Below are 9,923 nucleotides of genomic sequence, written 5' to 3' on the forward strand. Positions count from 1 at the left end.
GCTTTAAAAGTGAATTAGAAATGCTTCATAAGACTGAAAATATAAATGTATAAGCAATGAACAAAATACTGCACACAATAGTGCATTATTTCACAAATCACAACTTCACAATTTTCTTAATATCAAACATTATCTTTTCCTTCCATCACGTTAATAAGTAAAATTTTAAAATATTCTAATATTGGTCCATTAGTCATTAGTACAATAATTATTATGCATCCTACTTATCGAAAAAAAGACCCCATATATATATACATAATTATATATATATATGTATATATATATAGTGAAAAGTTAAGTCAAAGACATTCATCTTTATCAAAAAAAGCAAATGTTTTGGTGTAAAATGCATGCAAAACAACAACAAAAAATAAACAAAAACTTTGCAGATAACAAGAAACATAATGTGCATTTACTGTATTCACATCATGGGCATCTTTTTTTTTTAGTGATCAACACATTACCCCTTCTTATTTTGAATTTTTGTTGTTTCTTTTATATTTATATAGCATGATAATTGTGATGTAGCCTAGTTTTTTTTTTTAATTCTTAATTCCATACTTGATTCAAGACAACCTGTGTTTATTTAGTAACAACAAAAGGTGAATGTAAATGTTTGACCCTGTAAATACAGTTTTTGTAAAAAAAAAAACAAAGAAAGAAAAAGAAAATATTTTAACCTTATTGAGATGCTAAAGATCTTACACAGAAGGAGGTAAGATTACTCGTGTCGCATTTGCCATACATCAATCTTTACAATCAAACACCTTTTGAATTAAAATTAACACACATTTAAAGTTTTTCACAGTGAAGAAAAATATCATCTTAATATCCTCCTGAAGTTTCTTTATGTATCTCTTATATTGCCTTACCTGGCCTCTGCTCAGAAAGCTGGGGTAATACATGTAAAATATGTAGAGCCATTAAACAAATTACAAAAGAGAGCATTAGGAATGATACATAAAGTGGAATTCCAGGCACCGACTAACAAACTGTTATTAAAACGTAATGAAACGTGTGGATTCAGTAAAGTTAAAATTGCTTAACTGCTTAACACTCGCTTTGAGACGGACTCAAAATAACAATAGCTGCTTAAATGGCCATGTGCTTTACTGTAATGTGCAGATTTTTGGCTGAAAACAATAAGTGTGGATAGCAAAAATAAAATCACTTTGGTGATCACTGATCAACCTGTAAAAGAGCTAGACATGAAGTGTGTGAGCGTCTATAGACACGCCCGCTCATGAATATGCATAAGTAGGTCCCAAAACGGCCCGATTTCAGAAATGCTCAGAAAGTGACTTTTCAGAGGGCTAAAACTCTAGAAAACAATTTGGGAAAATAAACCTCAAATGCTATGTTTTTGGGGTTCTTAGAACAAATGGAGATGGGTGGACCAATTGCATAATACTGTATGTCCCCTTTAAAAGAAGATGCATTTCTGTTTACGACGTTAAAGGTTGGAATGATCGTGAGGGTCACTTTAAGTTGATGAGTTCCTCACTGTCTATGTTTATAAATTCTTTAAAAAACAAAATGTTGTGCACCTATTGAAACATAAGTTGAAAAGCTGATAAACATGTGTTGTTGTTGAGCTGTTTCTCATGTGTTTTTTATAATGCTGTTTGGGGATGGGCTCTGATAAGCAGAGTTGAATTGTAATGTATATGTTTGAAGCCACCCAAGAACAGATATACATCATCATCATCATCATCATCATCATCATCATCATCATCATCATCATCATCATCATCATCATCATCATCATCATCATCATCAACATCATATGGAGGTCAAAGGAGAAAAAAAAAACATAACCCAGGTGACAATGGTGAGAAAAGAAAGAGAACATTTAAATGTGGGTCAACCAATGAGTCTGCAGCTTCCTTTGCTCTGTTTCTTCTGAAACTGAGAGTGATGTGGTCAAAGCGGAGGCAGAAGGTTTGGCACGAAGAAGAACAAGCTTCTCAGCAGACAATTGAGACAGGAAGCAAGTAAGGAAAGGGTCTTTCACCAAAATAAGAAGACTGGCAAACTCACTGGGATTGTGACAGGACAGCACACAGTAACTGCAGAGACCACCCTTTGTAAGACCACACACACACACACACACACACACACACACACACACACACACACACACACACACACACACACACACACACACACACACACGCACACACACTTTAAAGGAGTGACAGAGGAACAGACCTAAAGACAGACAGTAAGTGTGAAAAATAGACCCTTTCCTTTTTTTTTTTCATGTCCTGTGAAATAAGGGGAATTTGGTATTTCACTTCTTCTTTTTTAAGAAATATATACATTTTCACATTCGTTTGTTTTCTTTCATTTTTCCTGACATCCCTGACAGCAACAAGCAGTAAAGGATCAGAAAGGTAAGGCTTTTATAATGGTTCTTCACGGACACATTAAGCTCAGAGTTCACATTTTAAGTGACAGGAAATGAAGTGACAAAAATGTAATTCTCTTTTATCACGATGTTTTGTATTAACAGCAAATTAAGACAAATATTGCGATCCTTTAAATCACTGTATTGTTGATGTCATTATTTTCAATATTGGATTAAATTTCCTGTGAATAAACAAACTACTAAAGGGAATAATTACTGTCTCAAAAAGAAAAGAAGTGGTTTAATTGTTTTTGGAATTTATTTAGTAGCATTTAATGTATGATTAGGATATGAAAAGCTTTGTAGAAGCTTGATGTAGATATTAGGATGGTGCTAACACTACTCCCTCCATTGTGTTTTTTGTCTTCCCCTATACTGAATAAAAACTATTTACTATTAAAAACTGAGTTTAGGGTAAAACAAAATACTTTCTATTTACCATAGTTGTTTATGTTTATAAATTTGACAATATGTCAAACAACTAGTGCCACAAAAGGCTCTTGAAACAAATTTGGTAATTCATCTTCTTTACGCACCTTCTAACAAGAGAGCAAGGCAGGATATTCTGGACACAGCTATCATACACACACACACACAGTAGTATTAATAGTAGTAGTAGTATTTAGTAGTATTAAAAGCATTTAAAGCAGAAAAATGCAAACAACCTCAAACCAACATTTATACTGTGTGGGTGGTGAACAGACAAGTTGCTGTCAAAATAAAGCAACTAAACTGATAAAAACAACATACAACATGCCCGCAGGGTCAGAGGGTCATGATTGACAGCCTAGTCTGAGTGATGACATGACGTGTTCTACACATTTACCTCATTCCAAATAAAATTAGGCACTCAAGATTTATCTAAAAACCATATATTTATCATTAACAGATTCTAATATTCTAAGACCTAACAGCTAGAAAACTATTCTTCTGTTTTCATTTTTAGACAGTTGGTCAGTTCAGGTGGAGAGAACAGCTGGATGAATGAGGAAATGCAGAAACTCGTCAGTGCAGCATACATCCTTTTTAGCAGACTGATTGCAACCACTCAAATCTCCAGGTTTACTGCCAACTTCTGCTTTTATTGTGACGACTGAAATCAGAAATGTTTTATTGGCCAAGTACAGTTCTGAAAACAGCACAAGGAATTTGACTTGGTAGTTGGTGCCCGAAACAAAAAACAAAGAAACAAGCCAGCAACAACAATAATAATAATAATAATAATAATAATAATGATAAATATAAATGATGAGGGATAAATAAAGGATGGATAGAGAATAAAGGATAAATATGATAAATGTGCTGTTCTGGTAATGCCAGAGGGTATTGCCTGTTCCCAGAAACACATGAACTCTTGGAGCCTTATTGGGTTTTTAGGTATCACTAAAAATGTTACACGCATTGCACTGTTAGTCTATTTATTGGGAGCAGACCTCAGTTTCTGATTGGTTTGGGGTCTAGAAAACCAGAATTGATACAACTGGAACTGGCAACACCTTAAACTGTATTTCTATTTTATTTTTTATTTTGTTTACACACCTTGGTTGATTGACTGATTTTATTTTCTCCCATTCTATAAAGGTTCCCTGAAGATAAGATGATGAACATCACCCTATCCAACACGTCCATCAAATGTCATCGGGATACCAGTGTGACAGCCTTGGTTTTCCCCTGTCTGTACAGTATAGTCTTCATACTAGCCTTGATTCTAAACTGTCTGGCTGCAAGGATCTTCTTTACCATCCCTGACACCTCAACATTTTTGGTGTTTCTAAAAAATGTGGTAAGTCATTAAGGGCCATTTCTTCATATATTTCAAACAAAAATGACATAAATAACTGACCCTAAACCCAAAATGGTTTTGTTGATTCTTTAACGACAGGTGGTGGCTGACTTGTTGATGACCTTAACAATCCCTCTGAAGATTCTAAGCGATGCTGGTTTCGATTCCTGGGGTCTTCGTGCCTTCCACTGCAGATACACTGCAGTTCTCTTTTACATCACCATGTATATTAGTATCATCTTGCTGGGACTCATAAGCTTGGACCGCTACCTGAAGATTGTCAGGCCCTTTGGGAAGTGTCCCCTACAGCAGGTCCGTGTTGGTCAGATACTCAGTGCAACTATTTGGGTGGTCATGTTATGTCTTGCGTTGCCCAATGTGATATTAAGTGACCAAACACCAAAGACCTCAAGAGGCAGACTGAAATGTACATCCATGAAGAGCGACGCTGGCTTGATGTGGCATAAAGGATTCAACTACTTCTGTCAAGTAAGATGTTCAGATATGTTTTTAGAATATGCTTTTATTGTTTTCTTTGCTTTAAGTTCATTATCAAAATGTTCATATACTGCATCTAGCCATATAGGGATTCATATTTAGTCTAAAGATTAGAGTGGAATTCACTTTCTTAATACTGTGTATCATATACTGTACATGTGATATCACTCTGAAACAGATAATCAATCAAATGTTGGTTTTACAAGAGTATACCATTGGCCTTTTTTGAATAATTGCATAAGTCAGTATTTGTGAGCCAAGTCCCACAGCTCATATGAAGGTAGATTTGATTTTCCTGCTTAGCACAGATAAATGTCCTGATGTTAATCTACAGCAGTTAATCTATTTACTCACATCTTGTAAACAACATAATTGGAGCGTATTTTACTGCACACCTGATAAATTCTCAAATATAACTTGGGCAGTAGGCCACAAAATTGGCAAAAAGATTTATACCTGCATAAATCTTTTCTCCTCGCTGCTTGTTTTAATGACCTCCTCCAAGGAGGAAATATTTTCACTAACGTCTGTTTGTTAGTTTGTCAGTTAGTAGGATTACGTTAAAAGTACTTAGCAGATTTTGACAAAATTTGAACTAAAGATAGACGTTATGCCATGAAGGATTCCATTAAATATTGGAGGGGATCACAATAAAGATACTCATTTTAGATCCGTTCAAAAAATTACCCAAATCCTTCTCTCTCATCTTTGATGGAATTTCCAAAAATACATATCTCAGTTTGTCATTGACGGATCTTTTTGAAATTTGACCAAGTTATGTTGGATTGGTTCCTCAATTACACCACCAAGTTTCATCCAGATTGTGCACTTAATCTTGAGCTTTCAAATAAGAACATGAGGGTGTCCATACATTTGGACCAACTGTATAATTATTAATGGGGATAGAAATGTCTTCCAAGCCTTTAAAACAGGGGTCACCAACACAGTGTCCGCGGGCACCAGGTAGCCCGCATGGAACATGTGAGGTGCCCTCAGGAGCTCTAGTCTCCTAAAATCTGATTTACTTTCCAAGATTCAAACTCACAAAAATAAATACATATGAGAGATGCAGTTACTACTTAATAAAGTTAAATACTGTACTGCGGATAAAGTTTAAGTATTAAATTAACCATCTTCAAATGTCTATGTTCACTGAAACATTGTGAGAAATATTTTTAAGTGTTGCAGATCTGTGTATGGTCATTGGTATGTTAAACATAATACAATGTATAAGATGTATTACATTATTTCTATCAAATGTTATAACATTTATTAGAAATGAAACAATTGCATAAATTAGGAAACAAAAGTGTTGCATGTACTTGAAACCTCAACATTTCCTTCCTTTTTAAGTGACTGCTATAGCCTTCCTCATTACCTTACCCTCTAAAGTGCTTTTCTCACTGGTAGCCCTTCAAACTATACAGTCCCTATGAAGTAGCTCACAGTTTCAGAAAGGTTGGTGACCCCTGTTTTAAAGTGTGAATGATCATGGTACCGTGATCAGAATGAATGATCCAGATAACTGCCATTATCTGCCAAAAAAAGACATTTAGTGCTTGGCAGAGGTTTGTGCTCTAAAAGCTCTTGTTAATTATGTAACTAGTCTAAATATATCACTTTTTTATTTTCTCAACACAAACCTGCCATGTGAGATGTTCCTATAGTTCTCTGCAGGGTTGGGGCTGAATTATAATTGTAATTGCGTAATGGATAATTCATTATTGGAATTGTGTTTGAAAAAAAGTGGTTGCTGTCGTAAATGTAATTGAATTGTAATTGAGTTTAGATAATTGACTTTGTAATTGTAATACGCATGAAAATTCAACAAAAATGTATATGGCACATAGCACTCACTACATAGGTCAGCCTTGTCCCTGTCTACACAATACATGAGCGACCAACAAAGTCTTTTCCAACCAGGCCAAGAAGGACTGGTTGGAAGTTAACAATGGCCACGTTTACATGGGAGCTTTAATTTCTCTTTAAAGCGGAATAAAAGTAAATTCCTCTTTAACCTGACCTTGAAAACAGTTAATTCCTAATGCTAATTTAATTCTGAATTAAATTTAAATCCAAAATAAGTAGCTGGTTTATTCCGATTGGAATTCCGAATTAGATAATTCCTCTTTCTTGTAAACACTTAACTTGGTTAAAGCTGCTTTAAGATTGTTTTGCGCTTGTGCAACTTGTGCCGATGACACGCTGGTGACGACACAATCCAAGATGGCGGCGGCCAGGACTCCAGGCGAGACTATTTAATAAGAGCCTTAAAAGACATGGATATAATGAAAAGAGTAAATGGACGGAGACATAAACATGCAGACTTTCACACAGACTTATGAAACACACACGGACCTCAGTGAACAGAACAGGCTTCACTGGACGGCTGGCACTAGAACCCGGAGGCGGAGTCAATGCATTCCCGTACTGCATTTACAGGCTGTAATATCACCAGTTTATCATTTTACCTGTTGTTAGAGGTCCTATTTTTTTTTTTTATCAGGGAGCAACTTTTTATTCCTGGTGATTGTCTTCCAGAGTTTTACTAGAATTTTTTACCGGTGATTAGTTCCTATCCCCCACTAAAAACATCATAATTGTGACCACTTATACAAGCCTCACAATGGGCCCCCAATGGTTTCACACATGCACGCCCAGGCCCGGCCTGGGCTGCCATTGTGAGTGCACCCTTAAAGTCACTGACCTATTGTATTTCTTGGAATCCTTGTCTGCTCTACCTCCCTAAAGGTGGGTTAATTCCAACATGTTAATCAGGGTGGATTGTTGCATTCTATAGGTGTGCATTCCTCGGATGCATAATACCTTGTAATTCTTCACACCCATAGAGGTACAGTTGTTCAGCTTGAATCATAGTCTGCTGTACCTTGTGCAGAACAGGGTTTTTTTTTTTTTTTCATGGATTCACTGTTATGAGCTAGGTTATAAAGATAATTTTACCATTTAAAAATAATTATAAATCAAGGGGTATAGCCTTGATTTAAGCCTATCAAGATAAGAGATAAGAAACAAATTAGATGACAGATTATTGTTTTAGTGTATTCTTCAGCTGATTTTGACATGGTTAAGACATTTAGTAATTGAGAACGTAATTGTAATTGACTTTCAGGTGGAAAAAAATAATCGTAATTTAATTGTAATTTTTAAAAAAAATATCGTCAACGTAATCACAATTCAATTGCAATTGAACATGAATAATTGAAGTAATTGTAACTGAAAATGTAATTGACCCAAACCTGGTTCTCTGTCACTGCTTCTCATGTTTTCTCTTATTTTCAGGTAATCTTTTGGGGTATTCTTGCCTTGATGGTGGTTTGCTACACATTCATCAGCAAGAAGGTTTATGAATCATACACAGCATCAAAAAGCAGATCTCAAGCAGCCTGTCGTAAAACCAAGGGAAAGGTCTTTATTGTGGTGGGGGTTTTCTTCATCTGCTTTGCTCCCTTTCATTTCGTCCGTGTACCCTACACCCTGAACCAAACTGGGAGCATGGCAGGTGCCTGCAAGGCTGAGAATGTCCTCTACATCGCAAAGGAAACCACGCTGTGGCTTTCTGCAACCAATGTATGCCTGGACCCCCTTATCTATGTGTTCCTGTGCAAAACATTCAGGAAGAGGTTAATGGCCACAGTCTGCAGGTGGCAAATCAGCAACAGTGTTACTGAGTGTCAACCAGCAACATCCACTCAGCTGGAGATGTCAATGTTGTCTAACAATAAAGGAGTCACTTCTAATGGGGTTACACAAGGAACCGAATAACCCACAGCAAAGCAAATTTACTGATGATGACAGTGAAGATGAAAAAAATATATATATATGTAAATAGGAGAAATAATTTTAATATAACAATAAGTGACAAAGGTGGGCAGTAAGTCAAAGGTATTAATTCTGATTACTGCTTTCCATGGAGTACTAACGTTTTCACAGTTTGCTGTCATTGCATTTCCTCTCATGTGCTTACTATCATTTTTTTTTTAGTTCCCTCTGCTTAATCTTTGTCACACTGTAGTTTTCCTCTTCAACATTTTGCAAAATGATGTTGACAGCTGAAAGTTTCCGATGACTGTGTGTTATTTACTATACCACTCCCACCAAGTGATGTGGTATGTCAAGTCAACTCCTTTCACATGATGAATTAAAGTTTTTATTTTTGCAACAGTTGCACTCTTTTTTTTTTTTTGTTTCTTTTTTTTTTTTTTACTTCATGAGGTTAAAATAGAACACCAACATTTGGCCATATCAAGTAAAAACCTTTCCATTAAAACAGTAATTATCCAATCATTGTAGCCTAGTTCATATTCATACTTGAAAAAGCACATTTGCTGTCAATTCCAAAAATCAGTCAAATGAATAAGTAGATTTAATGATAATATAATCTATATACATTGTGAACATGTGTGGCACGAACAAGTCTATGCTCAGTTCATCAAATAGTTTGATTAGCATTTAGAAAATACATTTGAACTACTATATTTTCAGTTAATACATCTTTTTGCCAGTCTCCAGCGGCAAAAAGATGTTAAAGATGGAGAAAACAAAGTTGGTCAAAATCAAACCCAGCTGAACAGTTAAAGCTAACTGGTTACTAAGGCACTACCTAATGGGGTTTCTTAATAAAAACATAAAAACTAAACACAAAACATAAAGCTTTAACATGCTTATATATCTTTTCTTAACCTTTGTCGTATCAGGAAAGTATCTTTGATAATTTATTTATTTATTTAATTTTTTTTAACTGTATTATCAAACAGGTTGATATTGCCCTTACACACGCAAACCTTGAAGGAGCCACCTGAAAATAAATACGAATGCACTCAAAAATAAGACTTTTTAAAAATCTTGATAATTTTTTTTTTTTTTTTTTTTTCAGATGCTTAAAAAAGGTCTGTAATTCATAATATAAGAATTTTATATCATGATTATAATATCTGTATCTGTTGTTGCCACTTTATTATTAGATGTCATCATGATCATGTGCATTATGATTCATGATTTCGTTTACAGGTTTTCTTCACAGAGCCGCAACTATCTGCAGCTCTGGTACGGCTCTTGCGCCACCAAGGGGCCAAATGAGAATATTATTATTATTTATTAAGTTTAGACTTTGTGCCTCAAAATGTTCATAATTCATTGTCAATAGTTTTGACTAACTGAGAAGTATGGAAGCCCATTCCTGCCAGTAAAAAAACAAACAAAACCAAAGCAAAA

General features: G+C 35.2%; 1 protein-coding gene across 3 annotated transcripts; it reads left to right on the plus strand.

Moving 5' to 3' along the window:
• The first annotated feature begins 1,955 nt into the window (after positions 1-1,955).
• Positions 1,956-8,576, plus strand: LOC114474534 (P2Y purinoceptor 13-like). 3 transcript variants are annotated; one of them, XM_028464922.1, is made up of 5 exons: positions 1,956-2,224; positions 2,372-2,396; positions 3,992-4,193; positions 4,293-4,682; positions 7,992-8,576. In XM_028464922.1, exons 3-5 carry the CDS (start codon positions 4,008-4,010, stop codon positions 8,472-8,474), a joined length of 1,059 nt encoding a protein of 352 aa, XP_028320723.1. In that variant the 5' UTR covers positions 1,956-2,224; positions 2,372-2,396; positions 3,992-4,007; the 3' UTR covers positions 8,475-8,576. The 3 variants fall into 3 exon arrangements, with proteins under 3 accessions (XP_028320723.1, XP_028320722.1, XP_028320724.1); XM_028464923.1 differs by having other exon boundaries at positions 1,966-2,087; XM_028464921.1 differs by having other exon boundaries at positions 1,956-2,396.
• Positions 8,577-9,923: the final 1,347 nt, after the last annotated feature.

This window comes from Gouania willdenowi, chromosome 13 (assembly GCF_900634775.1).
Source record: "Gouania willdenowi chromosome 13, fGouWil2.1, whole genome shotgun sequence".
NCBI lineage: Eukaryota > Metazoa > Chordata > Actinopteri > Blenniiformes > Gobiesocidae > Gouania > Gouania willdenowi.

Coding starts and splice junctions, on each gene's coding strand:
- LOC114474534 (XM_028464921.1), top strand. CDS start 2,263: ATGTCCTGTGAAATAAGGGGAATTTGGTATTTCACTTCTTCTTTTTTA. Junction 4,194..4,292: donor TGGTGTTTCTAAAAAATGTG/GTAAGTCATTAA, acceptor CTTTAACGACAG/GTGGTGGCTGACTTGTTGAT. Junction 4,683..7,991: donor GATTCAACTACTTCTGTCAA/GTAAGATGTTCA, acceptor TCTTATTTTCAG/GTAATCTTTTGGGGTATTCT.